The 18,921-nt window shown below is 32.7% G+C and overlaps 1 protein-coding gene across 11 annotated transcripts in view; it reads left to right on the top strand.

Moving 5' to 3' along the window:
* NBEA (neurobeachin) overlaps positions 1 to 18,921 on the top strand; it is a 674,158-nt gene that overhangs the window by 427,436 nt on the left and 227,801 nt on the right. For all 11 annotated transcript variants that reach the window (XM_049101416.1, XM_049101413.1, XM_049101412.1 and 8 more), the window contains one exon: positions 8,127 to 8,251. In XM_049101416.1, coding sequence (XP_048957373.1) covers positions 8,127 to 8,251 — 125 coding nt within the window. The remainder of the gene's footprint in view (positions 1 to 8,126; positions 8,252 to 18,921) is intronic.

Raw genomic sequence — 18,921 nt, 5'->3', positions numbered from 1 at the left:
TGTTTCCATTTTGAGGGTATTACAAACAAAGCTGCTATAAACATTGACATACATGTTTTTCTGTGAACATAAGCTTTCATTTTGCTAGGATAAATGTCCCATCAGTACAATTACTGGGTCAAATGATAATTGCATGTTTAGTCTTTTAAGATTACTGTTTTCCATAGTAACTATTCTATTTTACATTCTTGCCAGCAAATAAATGAGTGATCCAGCTTCTCTGTATTTTTACCAGCATTTTCTGTTGTCACTTGGTTTTATTTTAGCAATTCTGATAGGTGTATAGTAATATTTCATGTGGTTTTAATTTGCCTATCCTTAATGGATGATGATATTGAACACCTTTTCATGTGTATATTTGCCATCTGTATATCTTCTTCAGTGAAATGTCTCTTCATATCTTTTGCATATGTCCTACTTGTATAGTTTGCTTTTTTTTTTTTTGCTGTTGGGTTTTGAGGATTTTTCATATATTCTAGATTTTAGTTCTTTGTCAGATATGTGGTTCGCAGATACTTTGACCTACTCTTTTCATCTTCTTAATATGTTCTTTTGGAGAGCAATTGTTTTTAATTTCTATTTAGTCTGCTTTATCAATTTTTCCTTCCCAGGCTTAAGCTTTTGGTGTCCAGTCTACAAACGCTATACCCTTATACCAAAGATTTTTTTCCTTTTCCCCCCAAATTTTTGTAGTTTTAAAATTATTTGTGTTTCTGAGCCATCTTGAGTTAATTTTTTTACACGATGAGATTTAGGTCAGGGTTTTTTGTCTCTTGTTTTGAATTTTTTTGAGAGAGGGGTATCTTTTTTCTTTTTGCCTATGGATGTTTGATTGCTCCAGTGCAGTTCATTAAAAAGATATCTTTCCTCCATTGAATTGGTTTTCCATCTTTGTCCAAATCAGTTTGTCATATTTGTGTGGGTTTATTTCTTGGTTCTCTATTTCATTAATCTATATGTCTGTTCCTTGGCCAGTATCACACAGTCTTCAACTATTTAATGTCTTGAAATCAAGTAAACTGGTTCCTCCCACTTTAACATTCTATTATAAAATTTTAGAATAATTTTGTTCATATATATTGAAACCCTTCCTTGAATTTTGATAGATATTCTATTAAACCTGTATATCAATTTGAGGAGAATTGATAATCTTTTTTATGTTGAGTTTCCCAATCCATGAATGTGGCATGGCTTTCCATTTTTTTTTTTTTTTTTTAGATATTGTTCTGTGTTTTTCATCCCTATTATGTAGTTTTCATCGCACAAGTCCTGTACATGTTTGTTTTTTAATTTATAACTAAGTATTTCTCTCCTTTTTTTATTTTAAATTGGGGTTTTATTTCACTGTTCATGTGTTCATTGCTAGCACATAGAAACACAGTTGATGTTTGTGTGTATGACCCTGTTAAACTCAGTCATTAGTTTTCAGGAGTTTTTGATAGAGTTTGTGTGATTTTCTACATAGACATTAAGGTCCTCTGCAAATAGGGATAGTTTTATTTCTCCCTTTCCTATTCTGTATTCCTTTTCTTCTTTTTTGCCTTATTTCATTGGCTAGAAATTTCTGTACTGTGTTGAATAAGAGAGGTAAGAACAAATATTTTGTGTTTTTCCCAGTTTTAAGAGAAAAATCATTCAGTCCCTCACCTTTAAGTATAATTTAGCTATAGTGTTTTGTAGATGCTTTTATTGAGTTGAGGAAATTGTCCTTTATTCTTGTTTCTCTAAAAAATTCTTTAATCGTGGATGGATGTTAAATTGTGTCAAATTCTTTTCTATATTGACTTATATGGTCCCATGATTTTTCTTCTTTAGCCATTAATGTTGTGGATTATATTAAATAATTTTCAAATACTGAACGAAACTTGCTTTCCTGGAATAAACTTCATTTGACCTCCTGTAAAATTTTTATTATATATTGCTTAATTCTGTTTGCTAATATTTTATTAAGCATTTGTGTGCCTGTATTCATAGGGATGTTAGTCTGTAGTTTTCTTCGTTTGTACTGTCTTTGGCTTTTATTTTGGTGTTAACATTGGCTATAAAATTAATTGAGGAATGTTTCTTTCTCTATTTTCTAGGTGAAATCATATATAATTGGGGTCAATTTTCTTTAAATGTTTGTCAGAATTTTCCAGTAATTCCACATGGACCTGGAGATTCTTTTGGGGAGTTTTAATGTATTAAACTTTCTTAATAGTTACTGATCTATCCATTTATCTACTCATATTGAATGAGTTGTGGTAGTTTGTACTGTTTGAGAATTGGTGTATTTTGTCTAAGCTGTCAAACTTATGTGTGTAGAGAATTTCATAGTATTTACGTATACTTTTGATGTCTTCAGTCTATGATATATGCTGTTTCATTGTGGGTATCGGTAATCTGTCTTTCTTTTTCCTTTGTCAGTTTTGTTGGTATTTTTTAAAAATCAGCTCTTTGTTGCATTGATTTTTCTCTATTGTTTTTATGTTTCAAATTTCATTGATTCCTACTTTTATCTTTATTATTTCCTCCCTCTGCTTGCTTTGCTATTATTTTTCTATGTTCTCAAATTGGGAGTTTAGAGTATTGAATTAAGATTTTTCATTTTTTCTAATATATGTATTTGTACTTTAAATTTTCCTATTGTTACTATTTTAGCCATGTCCCACAAACTTTGATATATTTATTGAAGTTTTTATTCAACTCATTTATTTTTTTGTTTTCCCTTGAGAATTCTTTTTGACTCATGGGTTATTTAGTAGTGTGTTGCTTTAGCTTCCAAGTGTTTAGAGAATTTTTTCTATTGTCTTTCTGTTATTGATGTCTATCTTTATTCCATTTTTGTAGAGAGTACATTGTATCATTTCAGTTCTTCTGAATTTGTTAGATGTGTGTTGTGGCCCAAGATATTGTCTATCTAGGTAATGTAGGTAATAGAAATTCCATAGACACTTGAAAACAATGTGTATTCTGCTGTTAGTTGGAGAGTTCTAAAAATGTTGGTTGGTGGTGGTATTGTGTTCTTCTGTATCTGTGCTGATCTTCTGACTAAGTGGTCTATCAGTTGCTAAAAGAAGGTCTATCAGTATATACTTCACGCCATAGCTATGTGTTTGTCTGTCTCTTTCAGTTTACCAGTTTTTGCTTGACTTGTTTTGCAGCTCTGTTGTTTAGCACATACACATTTGGGATTGGTGTCTAATTGGTAGTTTGGCCCTTCTCTCTTTACATAAGGTCCTTCTTTGTCTCTAGTAATTTTATTTTCTCTGTAGTATGTATTTATCTGATATTAATATAACCATTCCTGCTTTTCCTTTAATTAATGATTGAATGATAGGTCTTTTTTATTCTTTTACTTTCCACCTGGCTGTATTATTTATATTTGAAGTTGGTTTCTTATAAATAGAATTCTTTTTAAAACATTTTTACTTAATTTTTGTTTGTTCTCCTTGTTTTTTATTGCTCTGTTTTTTCTGTCTTCCTGTGGGATATTTGAACATTGTTTGGAATTCCATTTTGATTTATCCATAGTGTTTTTTAGTATATCTCTTTATATAGCTTTCTTAGTGATTGTATATGTGTTTTATCACAGTCTACTGGTGGTATCATTTTACCAGTCCAAATGAAGTATAGAATCTTTACTTCTTTACATTCCTTTACTCTCCCTCATTTATAGTGTATCTGTCTTAAATATTACCTCTACACACACTTAGAACTACAGAAGTGTTATAATTTTTGCTTCAATGGTAAAGCATAATTTAGGACACTCATGAGGAAAAGGAATATTTCCTCATATTTTGCTTATCGTGTTCTTTCTTCCTTCCTAGTGTTCCAGTGTTTCTTTTATTGCTTGCTTTGTGTTTATAAGACTGCCTGTAGCCATTTTTTAGACTTCCTTTGTGTTTATAAGACTGCCGTTAGCCATTTTTAGACTAGCTCCAATGGCAACAAATACTTCATTTTCCTTCATCTGAAAAATCTTTATTTTTTATTCCTGAAGGATATTTTCACAGGTTGTAGGAGACTGAGTTGACAGTTCTTTTTTTCAGCACATAAAATACTTGGCCATTTCTTCTGGCCACCACAGCTTTTGATGTAAAATATGCTGTCATTCTAATTGTTTATATCTGTAGGTGAGATGTCATTTTTCTCTGGCTACTTTGTAGATTTTTTTCTTTGTCCTTTGTTTTCAGATGTTTAATCATGATGTGTCTTGGCATAAATTTCTTCGGGTTTGTTATGTATGGAGTTTAGTCAGCTTCTTTAAATCTGTACATTATACTTTTTGGCCAGATTTGTAAAGTATTCAGCCATTATTATTTAGGAACTATTTCAGACCTGCTCTCTTTCCTTCCAGAACTCCAATGACCAAATGCGTTAGATGCTATAATCTATAGATTCCCGCAGCTTTGTTCATTTTTTTCAGTCCATTTTCTCTGTTATTCAGATTGAGCAATATCTATTGTTCTATCTGCCATATAACTAATTTTTCCTTCTATCCCTTCCATTCTGCTGTGGAGCTCATCCACTGAGCTTTTTATTTTGGTTGTTATCTTTGTCAGTTCTAAAATACCTACTTGATACTTTTTTACATCTTCTAATTTTTGCTCTAGATTTGTTCATAATTGCCCAGTAAAGCATTTTTAAAATCATACATGGTTTAGAATCCTTTCTAGAGGGATGCCTGGGTGGCTCAGTGGTTAAGCATCTGCCTTCAGCTCAGGGCGTGATTCTGGAGTCCTGGGATCAAGTCCCTCATCAGGCTCCCTGCATGGAGCCTGTTTCTCCCTCTGCCTTTCTCTCTCCGTGTCTCTCATGAATAAATAAATAAAATCTTAAAAAAAAAAAAAAAAAAGGAATCCTTTCCAGAAAATTCTAACATCCATCACCTCAGCATTAACATCTATGAATGACATTCTGTTTGAGATCCAGGTTCTTGCTATAATAAATAACTTTAGATTGAAGCAGGATATTTTCTTATTCTTCTCTGAGATATTCTGTATCTTATTTAAACCTGTTTTAGTTGACTTCTCTGAAATTCATCCATTAGAAGAAATTGGGAAGTGTTGCATTTTTACTGCCAGGTGGAGGTATAAATCTAGATTCTCCACTTGGACTGTGCTGATATTCAAAGAGTTAACAGCTTGTCATTACTGCTTGGCAGGGGTGGGAGTTCCAGTTCTTGTGTGGTGTCCACTAGTGGGGGCTAACTTAACTGGTATGGATCAATGGTGACAGTCTTAATTCTTTACTAGGCCTCCCCGGATACCACCACAGTGGAGAGGGAGAAAGATACCTCATTACTGTCTAACTGGGCAGGGGGGAAGGGGGAGAGATGGATTCCAGGCTCTCCACATGGTCTCCACTGACTTAGTGAGGGTAGGATACCTGTTACCAGTCAACAGAGATGAAAGTGCTGGTTCTCTATTTGACCCTCTCTGATACCATCCCAGTAAGGATGTTAGGGTACCACATTATACCTTGATTAGAGTTCAGATGTTGGCTTCTCACTTAAACTTTCTGGTGTGAGTAAGTAGGGCCACGGTTTCTCTGTGTCTAAAATAGTTGTCTAGGGACACCTGGGTGGCTCAGTGGTTGGGTGTCTGTCTGCCTTTGGCTCAGGGTATGATCCTGGGGTGCCAGGATGGAGTCCCGCATCAGGCTTCCCACAGGGAGCCTGCTTCTCCCTCTGCCTCTCTCTGTGTGTCTTTCATGAATAAATAAATAAAATCTTTTAAAAAATTAAAATAAAATAGTTGTCTAAAAGTTTTTTGTCTTGTTGAGCTGCATCTTTCCTGGTTCTTTGTCTAAAGAAACTGGGCTTTTGTTGGGGGCTTTTTTTCTAGTCTCTCTGGATTGCTAACCTCTTTGCTTCAAAGTCTAGGATGCATGAGGCAAAAAGATAATCCTGAGAATACTATGTTGTTTCTTAGGCTCTGGAGTCTCTTGCCAGTCTGCCTTCTACTTTCCACCTTTTTTTTTTTTTAAGATTTATTTATTTATTCATGGTAGACATACAGAGAGAGAGAGAGACAGAGACAGAGACACAGGAGGAGGGAGAAGCAGGCTCCATCCAGGAGCCCGACGCGGGACTCAATCCCTGGACTCCAGGATCGCGCCCTGGGCCAAAGGCAAGCGCTAAACCGCTGAGCCACCCAGGGATCCCCTACTTTCGACCTTTAAGAGTCTTGTTATATTTGTCTTATATATAGTGTCCAGATTTTTTCAACAGTACTCAACAGGAGGAATATAGAAAAGTATGCAAATGGTAAGAAATTTGAGATAAAATTAGATCTGTCCTAATGAATTCAGAACTTGATTTTATCTTACGCTTAAGGAAAATCTTTATAGCAAGATTTTAGCAGGGTCTTTCATAAACCACTAGGATTAGTTTATATTTCTAAGGATAGAAATTGCCCTATTTTATTTCATTTTATTTTATTTTAACTTAAGAATTGATTGATTGATTGATTGATTGATTGATTTTTAGAGAGAGAGAGAGACAGAACAAGAATGGAGGCAATGGGGAGAGGCAAAGGGAAAGAGAGAGAGACTCTCAAGCAGGCTTCATGCTGAGCATGAAGTCCAACACAGGCCTCAATCTTACAATGCTGACAGCATGTCCTGAGCTGAAATCAAGAGTTGAACACTTAACCAACTGAGCCACTCAGGCACCCCGGAAATTGTCCTATGTTTTTTCCTATTTTAAATTAGTAACAGAAGCACTAATAACAATTATTCTTAGGTAATCTTATTATGACAAAAAAAATAAAGTTATAATAATTATTATATATAGAAAAACAAGTATGTTCAAATATACTCCAAATGCTTGTAATTTTAATGTCCTTTTTATATATCCCTTACCTTGTATATTCTTTTACAATTAAGTGGTGGGAAACAAAATCATATAGTTACAAAATCCAAAATGTTTTTCAAAAATAAATTATTGTTCTCAGTGACTATTCATGTCTATATATCTCTAAAGTACCAATTTGTATAATTAATTAATTGAATATATATTTAAAACAGTGTATAGAAAATGGTATGTTCTGGCATTGCACTAGAGATATAATGATGAGCAAAACACACACAGTTCCTGCTTTAATCAAACAAAGTATCTTTTTACAATCAAATAGCAAAATAAAAGTGAAATCAAATCTTCTATGAAAGCATTTTATATGTTTTTATGAATAGTGCTGCTCAGAAAAATTAGAATATTATCTCTTAAGTATATTACTCCAAATACTGTAGATAGAGAAAAACAGACTTCTCAAACAGTAGCATTTATCACCAGTGTTTATTGAAATTAAATTGAAAACAAAAAATATATCATGAAACATTCCGCTGATATATGATGAACAAATTTCAATAGTTTCTTGAAATATCTTGTGGATTTTTAATACTGGTTTAGAGCATAACATGGTGTAGGCAATATTACCCAATGAAGGGTGTGATTGTTAATAGTTTATATTAGCTGAAAGTGGTAAAATCATCCAAGGACTCTGTTAGTGTTAGAATAATAATTTACCAAGACAATTACCACATAGTGGAATTTTTTGCAGCTGTAATTCAGTATTATTAATAATGGATAAAATTGCACTTTTCTCAGGTTGCTGTGGGCAGCAGGGAATTATTTCAATGAATATTTCAGCACATTATTTTAATCATTGTTCCACCAAATCCAACTGGGCAATATTTTATGGTTCTTAATTCAGTCTACTAAGAAACCATGGTCATTAAATTGCAAACTATTTGTAGTGAGGTCTATCCTGTGATTTACAAGCCTTATTAAAAACAGTGTAAAAGAATGAAAACTGTGCCATTAATACTTGTAATTTGATGCTACATTTGTTACTAAACTCCCCATTATTAATGTTTTTAGTAGAAGGAAGAACATTGTAAGAAAGCGGAATTGGGTATTACAATGCTTAAAATATGAGAATGTTACTATTTTAAGTTTTGGTCATTTGTACAGGAAACATATGTATGTAGAATTTTTTACAATTGTAAAAAATATATATCTCAAAAATCATCTTGGTTTTCCATTGAGATCAAGAAAATAAAACTTTAATGTTATGTAAAAAATGTATTTCCCATTTTACATTGTTATTAATAGTGACTACTGTTTATTTACTCATTCCTAGTCAACTGCATGATTTCTGGCGCTTGGATTACTGGGAGGATGATCTTCGTCGAAGGAGACGGTTTGTTCGTAATGCATTTGGCTCCACTCATGCTGAAGCACTGCTCAAAGCGGCAGTAGAGTATGGTCAGTACCAATGCCTCTTACACAAAAATACTCTGGGTATGACAACTCTTTATGGTTGATAATTGATTTTTTTACTAGCGTTTAAAATTGTCTACGTCATAAATCAAAAATACCATGTACTGCTTTATCCTTCAGCATCATATAGGTGACACTTAATCAACCCAGTATTTCACCCATGATATATTTTAGACCTTTCAACTTCTTAATAGAGTACAGTGTCTATATAACTAGTTATTACCCACATCCGTCTCATACAGCCTAAAACAAGAGTAAAGTCAGTTTCTTTTCCAGTGTCTTTCAAGCTTTGGTGACCAAGATGCAAGGTATAAAAAATATATACAACTGTAACTGAATACTCAGACTTAAATATTTTCCTGTATAATTTGTATATGTGTACACACACACTCATGCATACTATGTGAATATTACATATATACGTGAAATATATGCACGTATGTTTAGCATTTCTACTTGTATATATACATACACATGTTTGTGTATTTAACTAAAACAAATGTCTTATTAATAATCTAATTACATGACATTCTCTATTTTACTACTATACTATTCCTTTCAATCTAAAAAAATAATAATAATCATAAATCCTGCTATAATATGTCTTAAGTTCCCAGTCCTCCATTGGGTTGCAAATAAAGTTTAAAAAAGACCATCTCACATTAAAGATATTATCAACTATCATACTACAGTAGAAGTATACCCTAATTTGTCCTTAAAGAAATGTATAATAAATAGAAAATAACAAAATTTTTTGTGATTTAATGAAAATACTACTATATTAAATTACTGTCTGCCAATAAGTATAATAGGACTGTTTTATCCCTTTTTAAGTGCTCTAACAAGTTTAAGTGTGATTTATCATCTCAAAATTTTATAAACTCTGTACACTCAGAAAATACCATTAGTGAACACTATTTATACGTTTTTGTTATTAACCACTTTTATTCTTATAATACTTGTGTTATATTCTCATGTTAATTTTCATTTACTTGAGTATGATAAGTCAGCCATATGTTTTAAAATTTACCATAGTTTATAATATTCATAAGTATTCATGTTCTTGATGGATTAAACAGAAAATACTTAATCCTGATAAAATGTGCAAAGCTTTTAAAATTTGTTGTGCAAATAGACTGAATTGATATAACTAAGACTCAAACATAATTAAAGACATAAGGATTTCATATGAAGCTATTACTCCTAAGATAAAAGTTACAACATAAATTTACATAGAAAAAAATTAACTGAAAGAAAGAACATGCTAGAAAAAAACCTTAGAGTTGACCAGTACTATAGGGGATTTCTTTAATCAACAAGAGAATCCACCTATGGGATTTGGGCAACTAAGGATTTAAACTTGAGTTGAAGTATTATTTTTATGCTTAAAATGAGGTGTTATCTTTATGCTCTGTAGAAGAGATTTTACTTAAAATCTACTTAAAGTGCCATACTTTATAACATGACCTTAAAATTATTAAAATTTCATTTCATATACCCAGTAATTTAGACTTTTAACCAACTTATTCCAATGCATGCCATTTGAAAATAGAAATATCTAAGACAATTTGTAACAGACTTAGACTAAATTGACATAATTAGTGATACTGAATTGTCAATGGATTAATTATATAGGATCTACATTATACTGCATTCAGCATTCTATAGGTTGCTTTTAAAGAGTCTCTTAGAAAAAAATATTTTGGTTCTCTGTAAAAGTGAATACTTTGTTTAATTTATAAAATATCTCTTTTATTAAACCATTGTTAAAATGTGTCAGAAACAAATTTTAAAATCTTTTACCTTAAAATCTTTTAAGACATCTGATAGAATATTTAAAATATGTAGCAGTTTATAAATTTTAAATACTGGATCACCATCATCAATATTCAGAACTTACTATCTCTCTTGAGTTGGGTTCTTTTATACAAGGAAAGAAAGGTATGTTGTTATTTTATTCATATTTAGAACAAAGACCGTATGTATGCCATAAAATATTCAGGAAAGCTATATGGTACCTATACAAGAGTTATTGTCAGGTCATTCTCAGGGTTAAGGTCATGTAATGGAAGACAAAGGAGAACAAAACGATTGTGCCTCAAGAGCATACCCCTTTAATCTTTATCACAGTTCACATCAGTGGATTTTTGGAACCATGTAGAGAGTAGGGAATAAAACATGGATGATTGTGAAGAATGAGTGGGAAAGTACTCCCTGGTGTGATCTTTTTATAGAAATAGGAGGCAGGGCGCTGGGGTGGCTCAGTTGGTTAAGGGTCCAACTTTTGATTTTGGCTCAGGTCATGATCTCAGAGTTGTGGGATCGAGCCCCACATGGGGCTCTGCACTCAGCAGGGAGTCCGCTTGAGATTCTCTCTCCTTCTGCCTCTGTCCCTCCCTCCATCTTTCTCCCTCTGCTCAAATAAATAAATCTTTAAAAAAAGAAAAAAGAAATAGAAGGAGGAATTACAAACTGCCAAGAGAAAAATGTAGTATTGAATCATCCTCCAAACTTATAATTTGCCTCCTAACCTATATATAAATTAATTTCTTCAGAAGAAATAGGATGTAAATATCAGTAATTATTACAAAGCCCGTCATCCAATAAAATAAATGTTAAAAACCTTAATTGAAAAAATATTTGTGTGTTTTAAATAAAGCTTTTGTATCACATATTGCTAGAACATCCATATAAAAGTCAGAAATTCAGCCCATCATCTAGCCACTGTGCCTGCCATTTTTAAACATTTAAATGTGTTTAAGTGTCATAAAGTCTAGCAGTGTGTAGACTAACATCCAAATGATTGAACTCTTTCGTTTGTGTAGATATAGACAAGGTATATTTATTGTACAAATCTTCACATTTTGAGAGGGCTCCTAGGACTAATTGAAATTCATTGTGTTCCTTCCTCTGTTAAATAATCATACTATTTCAATCTCCCTATACATTCTACCTTGAAAGTTAGGCATTTAATGTGCAGGAACTCTGCTATAATCTTTACTGAAGAATAATTTTGTATTCATCTACATTGTGGCAACAAAATTCTTTTAGGGACAGAAGGATATTTAATAAATGGAACTTTTGATATGGCTAGAAGTGTTTGAGTCAGTGATCAAAGTTTTCAGAATTTTAAACAAGTTGTACACACTGAAGAAATAACTTTAAATTACTTAAACAGGGAATATTTACATGGCCATCAAATCAGTCCCTGGGATTTGAACACTGGTCAGGTTGTTCCTATGGTATACTAAGTTTCAAGATTGTGAGCCTATATTCATGTAATAGAACTGAAACTGAATTAGCAGACATGGTATTTTATTTAAAATATTTATATCACTTGATTTTTCCCTAAATTCAAACATTTAGATTAAATTATAGTTAAACTCTCACGTGATGGGCAGGGACACTTATCCATAATTTGGACATTCTTTTCAGACAATTTATGTGAAGCCACAAGGCAGATATATTGACAGTGCTTTCTTTTATATGAGCAAATAATCAGAATTAAATATATTTTCAAAAAGACACAAAGGATAATAATTTTGTTTCATACTGACTTTGAAAAGCTTTCCCTTCAATTTCATTATTAAAACTTTTGGTTGACCTTTTTCTGTTGGAAAACATCCTTAATACTGATGGAGTTTTTCATGCTTCTTAGTAATACTAATGAGTTGAATAATTTATGAGGTTGTCATGTGCAAAAGATTTGGTGTGATTTGATGTACTTTCAGCCTTGGTGTTGGAATATGATTAATAAAAACCTAGAGGCATGTGATTTTCCTGATGTTTAATGTTCTAATTTTGTATGTATTAAGTATGTTATGTAGGTGTTTTCTAATTGTAAAATTTCATGTAAGTGCAAATTTAACCAATCACTAGGAACTTTATAGATCATAAGGGAGAATATAAGGAAAATATTTTAAAACTCATAAATTCATCTTCTGACCTGCAGGGTGTTCTTCAGGGCAAATTAGTTAATGAGGAAATGATTGAAGAGGGAGGGTTTGTATATAGTTTATATGTTTAAATAAAAGCTAGACTAGTTAACTTCTGGTGCATTTCTGGTGCTTAAAGATTATGCTGTCAAAAAATAGTGCAAAATCTTAATAAGTTTGGTTGTTTTTGTTGACTGTCAATTATCATTTAGGACTCTGTTTCCCTTCCATAAAATTATAGTGGAACAATGTTTCATCAAAGCCTAAGACTGCAAGTTCCCTCATGTTTGTGATCAAAGACATCATCTTAAATAGGTCTGATCAGGCATCACAGAAGAGGGCAGGATGCTTCAGCTGGAAGGAAAAAAAAACATGGAGCAAAGATGACAAAGTTAATCAGTCATTTCTTTGGCAATAAATAATAAGATATGCTGAGAACTGCAAATGAGAATATCCTTAGGTTCCTCAGAGATGTGTCTGCTTAACACCTGATTTATCTAAGCTTGTGAAGCCATCAAGATATGACCTTGATGAATAAAAAGCAGCTCTGTAATGAATCTGGAATTAAATTAGTTTTGATGGCATATGCATGGCTACTGTAACATGATACTTGCAGAAATAAGGACACTGCTGAGAATAAAAGTACTAATGCATCTATAAAAATTGTTAAGAAGCTAATTATCTGACTTCTCTTTTAAGAGTTTACATATTTGAGAAATATGATTTAATTTTTTTTTACTTAATAGCCTGTTTGCCTTATGTAAAAACACTAGTAAACATCTTCTTACTGTTCATCAATAACTCCATTTTAACTGGCATATTATTAATTGATGCTCCATGTCTGGAATGAACTAGGTGATCTGATTATGTGTAAAATAATCCACTGAAAAGTTAATGATATAAACTCTTCTAAAAGAGAGGGAGAAAAAGAAATGCAGGGGGCCATCTTTTAGCTCTTTTTGGTGCCAGCTTCTTATTTTAATATCATATGATTGTCTAACCCTTTGGTTCTTTTTTTTTTTAAGATTTAATTTTTTTTATTCATTTAATACAGAGAGAGAGCAGGTGAAAACATGAGCAGGAGGGAGCAGTCAGAAGGAGACTCAGACTCTTAAAAGCAAGAGCATTATTGAAAATGTCCCCACTTTCAAACTTACCTGTTAAATTTTGGCTTATTCTTGTAGCCTATGAAGTTATATAATCCATAAAGACATACCAGTACAGATGAATTTCGTGTCATTTACAGCATACATTTCCTGTGTCATTTAAAAAATGTATTTTAAAATGCTCTGTGTGTTTTTAAAAATGCTCTAAATAACCTATATCAGGACCATCTCATAGCTATTACATTCTTTTAATAATTAAAGAGAAATTTTTGTTAATTTTTTTCTTTCAGTCTCTGAGCCAGTTGCTTATCTAGCCAAAATATCTCCTACTCCCATTTCTGGGGGTATTAAAGTAAACTTTCCACACTGAATTGTGTGACAGGCTTTTCAAAGAAAAACCTCCCCTAGGAGGTTCATCATTCCCCCAGGTTGATGCCACCCACTGCAAGGGGAAGCGTGCCCACCCTCTCAGCCCTCCTTTAAGTTGTTTGAGTCATCTTTACTTTCATTCCCAGGATTGCCAAAACTTTCTTCCTGCCATTCTGCTACTTATCTGCCCTCTACTCCTCTTGAGTCATGACACAAGTTTTCTTTAGTTCTTTTCCCTTTCCTTCCTTCCTTCCTTCCTTCTTTCCTTCCTTCCTTCCTTCCTTCCTTCCTTCCTTCCTTCCTTCCTTCCGAGAAACATGCTTGTTGTAGAAAATCTAGAAAGTGCCAGAAAAGTACAGAGTGGGGATGAAAGTCACTTACAGCCATGTAAAGTAGCTGCCTTTGCTGTTTTTGATGGACTTATTTCATGCTAGTCTTCTTCTAAGTGCACTTTAACACAGGAGCCAAACACTATGCTGTGTACTCAAATAATCACAAAGATGAATAATGCATCATCTCTTCTCTGTATGTTATTTAAAGGATTCCAAACTGCCCCAAGTTTTCTATATTCCCCTCAAGCTTTTAGCATTTTCTTCCACAAGTAAAGTGTGCCATGTGATTTTTAATATAATAAAATCCTAGTTCAAATATTTAAAAATTACCCTAACTTCATGACTAATCAAAACCCTACCAAGTAATATCCAGTCTAAAAATGCACAGGGATTCTACATTTATCATCATGTATATTCTTAAAATGTGGTTTATCAAATTTCCTTTAAAGAGCACAGAATGCAGTTTTCTACATTCAGTCCATTAGGCAGCTTATTAAGTTAGCCTCTTATACTTACATAGTGCTGCACTTAAATTCAATAATATTTTCTTGCACCTTTTTAATTGCATTTTTTTCAGTCTAAAAATGCTGTTTGAGAATATCCCCTTTGTTGGTCCTCCCTAAGAAATATTGCTTACATATGAATATTTTGAATTAGGAATAAATGAAATTCCAGTTTTGCTGTCAGAACTAAATTGTAAAAATGCATTGCATGTCTTGGAAAATCAGTATACTCTATTAGCAGGCCTGTCAATATAAAAAGTGCATTCCATTTCCACCTCTTGCTCTAATAACCTTTTCTCTGTTACTCTGAGGCAGTTCACATAATCAGGGTATATTGTCAGCTTACTGGAGTTGGGGAAGCATGAAATGAAAATCACGTTAATATTGATCCAATTCTTTTACTTGCAAGTGTCCTTGCTGTCCTTTTCCACTGAGCAATAACTGTTGATGTTAGGTGGCCATTTTCTTATTTTATTTCTTATAGTCCAGTAAATTGTTTACAAGCATAACTAATCTGAATAAGAATTTACCACTTAGAATAATTTCTACAAACACTGTATCTTAATTAACGCCTATACTGCTAATTCTACATTTTGCTATATCACTGAACATTCTCCTCGAGCTTTTCAGAGGACAGCTTACCTGCAGATACAACGTTTGTCTAGTTTAAAGCAAACAGAAGTCTGTGCAACTTCTTCACCGGTTAAAACACAGAGGATGCTGCACTCTAATTTTATGTGATGTAAGGATGTGCTAATATGGACCATAAGTAACATCAATTATTGATTCAGGCAAGGATTTTGATTTCTGAATAAAGTTTATTATAAATTTGAATCTGGTATCTTGGGTTTTTAGTTTTTTGGTAGTTTAAAATAATATCTATTTTGAAAATAAAATAAAATAAAATAAAATAAAATAAAATAAAATAAAATAAAATCTATTTTGGATTGTTCAATATATTCTCTCAATCAACAAAAATGAAGTGAGAACCATGGTTAAATTTAATGCATTCAGACTAAAATACCCAACTAAGAAAGGAGGAATTTGATGTCTGAACTGTCCAGATTTCTTATCTGTGTTTATGAAATCTGGCCAATAACCATTCAGATTTTTACTTAAAGTGTATTTGAAACTGCAAATAGAAACCATCCATTTCATTTGTGAAAACACTTGCTTTCATAAAATGATTTTGTGTTGATGAAGTGAGTCTCCTGACTCAGCATCAGGTATAAAAGAGAAAAAAGATACTTGAAATTTGTAGTAGTGTTTTCATTCAGTATCACTAGCAATTTTTATTGTGAGGATGTTTCTACTGGAATGTCTGGATTTTTTTTAAATCCTGTACTATATAAACCATGATTCTTTTAGTCCTTAATCTCTGGAAAGTCTTTCCTTTTATGTCAGCATTATTTATGTTTCTTAAGGAAAGAAATACTATGTGCTATCAAGTCAAAAACAAAATTTAATTTTGAATTTAATTATTTACAAAGAAAAATATTTACTTTTTAGTAAACTAATAATGAGTATTGTGTATATATATGTATCTACTGCTTTCATATCATGTTAAGGTCAATATAAAATATTTTTGAGTCATAGGTTTCCCAATATAGTAAAAAACATTCTTTTATCTTATTTGAAATGTTCAAAATTCTAAAGTCTTCAGTAATAGATTTGTACGTATTATTGCATGGTAACATGTCACCATATCTAATGTAATTAGTTGAGAGGTATATTTATCTTAAAATCTTTTCCTTCCAGTGAAAATTAAATAATATCACTTAGAGGCACTAAAACCACTATTCTGTAAAAGTATTTGTTGCTCAGATTTCAGCTTTAATGAGGAAATTTTATTTATTTTAAAATATCCCAAGGAATTCATACATCATTAATACTTCTAAAGGAAAGCATTTAGTTTTGAAAAAGAATTGCAGCATTTTTTCATTGTTGAAGTATAACTGACATTGAATTGCAGCATTTTATCTTATTTACATAGGGGTAGATTTTGTCAAAACACATTTTACAGTCTATCATGAAGTGGTGAATATTGAAAAGAATTTCTCTTTCACAAAAGTATGTCATTTTGTGAAACTGACTTCCAGATGTTTAGAAACATTAGAATTTTTCCTAATGTTACATTTAGATGAAATTGAAATGAGACTAAATTTCCATTTTTCCTATTCTCTTCCAATGATGGAAGACAAGTATATATTAAATGCATTTTCTATATATAATTCTCTAAAGCAAATTTTGGTATCACCTTTGCTGAGAAAGCTGTTCTTCCCCTTCAGATTTCTAAGACAGTAACAATTTTTATATTTTTAACATACTGGTATACAAAATCAAAAACACATGTCAAATACATAGATGCTTGTGTAGTTTTATGTAATAATATCTTTAGATGAATATTATGGTTATTGGAAGGAAATAATATTTAATATAAGCTGTTTACACTCCATTCAATTTCACAGGCACTTCATGGCACCTGCCTACAAGCTAACCTTCCTGTCTTCAGCGAGTATACAATCAATGGAGGAGCTGAAGGCTCATATTTCATTGTAGTGAATATAAACAGAGTAATGACAGCATGGCAGAGGGAAAAAGATTAATCCTAACTGAAGGAAAGCAAACCGTTATTTGTTGAATACCTGTTGTTGGTTAAGCATTGTATTGAGACCTTACATGCATGAATTATCTTGAGTATTTTAATTCTCACATCAGCCTGCCTTCTTCCTCCTTTATATAAATTTTAGAAGAATCATTATAAACAATAAAGCACTGGCTGTATTCTTGTTCAATTTTAAGTTATACTTAGTAAACTTTTCTAACATCTCTTCTAATTTATGTATTTTACCAAAATTTTAATAAGCACTTTTGAAAGCTTATTATGTAAATAAGCTTCACACATTTCAAAGTATTTTAATATCCAGTGTCTCATTTTACCATTGCAGTAACCCTAGGGGAGTGTGGTTGATAAATACTTATTCCTCTTTCGCGGATGGAGTAACTGAAGTCAAGAGATTGGTCTAAATATCTTTTTAAAATATGTTCTTGGGCAGCCTGGGTGGCTCAGAGGTTTAGCGCCGCCTTCAGCCCAAAGCCTGATCCTGGAGACCCAGGATCGAGTCCCATGTCAGGCTCCCTGCATAAAGCCTGCTTCTCCCTCTGCCTGTGTCTCTGCCTCTCTCTCTCTCTGTGTATCTCTCATGAATAAATAAATAAAATCTTTAAAATATATATGTTCTTAATAAATATTTGAGGGAAAAATGAAGTTAGAATTGCAAATCTTGGGGCACTGGGTGTCTCAGTTGGTTAATAAGCTTCTGCCTTCAGCTCAGGTCATGATCTCAGGGTCCTGGGATTGAGCCCCTCATTCTCTGCTCAGAAGGAGAGAAGCAGGAGAGTCTGCTTCAACATGTATGGATTGCCACTCTGTTTGATATCTGACACGTATCTGATAAGATAATACCTAAATAAAAGACTCCAGAAAAAATATCAAAAAATCAGGATAATAAATTGTGATTTATTTGTAAGGTAAAGAGTTTATACAGAATAGGGAATGATCAACTACACTGAGCCTTGAAGAACAAGGCAAGTAAAAGAATTCCAGGTAAAAGAAATTACATATGTCAGATTTCAAAGCTTGAAAAAGTTTTGCTTGTTTGGGAACAGAAGCATCCAGCTCTTGGGGAATATAAGATATGAAGATACCAAGTTGGTAAAATAGTGAGGTTAAAGAAGTAGCGGCCAAATCATGAATCATAGACCATGTATTTAGTTGTACAGATCAAATAATGTTGAAAATGTATTCTTACATAATAGGTTCGGATTAGATAGATAGACACATACACACATATATCATTTTTTTTAAAGATTTATTTATTCATGAGAGACACAGGGAGAGAGAGAGAGAGAGAGAGAGGCAGAGACACAGGCAGAGGGAGAAGCAGGCTCCTCGCAGGGAGCCCAATGCGGAACTCGATCCCAGATCCTAGGATCAGACCTTGAGCCAAAGACAGACACTCATCCACTAAGCCACCCAGTTGTCCCCATACACATATAATTTTTAATAAATTAAATCCATATTTCCATACTTAGTGCAAAATAAATAGCAATAGTATAAAACTGGTAAGAAGATGATTTTTTTTGGTATGAGTTTTTATTGGAGTCCGATTTGCCAACATATAGCATATCACCCAGTGCTCATCCTGTCAAGTGCCCGCCCCCCTCAGTGCCCGTCACCCAATCACCCCCACTCCCCGCCCACCTCCCCTTCCACTACCCCTTGTTTGTCTCCCAGAGTTAGGAGTGTCTCAAGTTCTGTCACCCTTACTAATATTTCCCACTCATTTTCTCTCCTTTCCCCTTTATTCCCTTTCACTATTTTTTATATTCCCCAAATGAATGAGACCA

The sequence above is a fragment of the Canis lupus genome, chromosome 25 (genome assembly GCF_003254725.2).
Source record: "Canis lupus dingo isolate Sandy chromosome 25, ASM325472v2, whole genome shotgun sequence".
NCBI lineage: Eukaryota > Metazoa > Chordata > Mammalia > Carnivora > Canidae > Canis > Canis lupus.
This window is presented reverse-complemented; position numbering and strand designations above follow the sequence as displayed.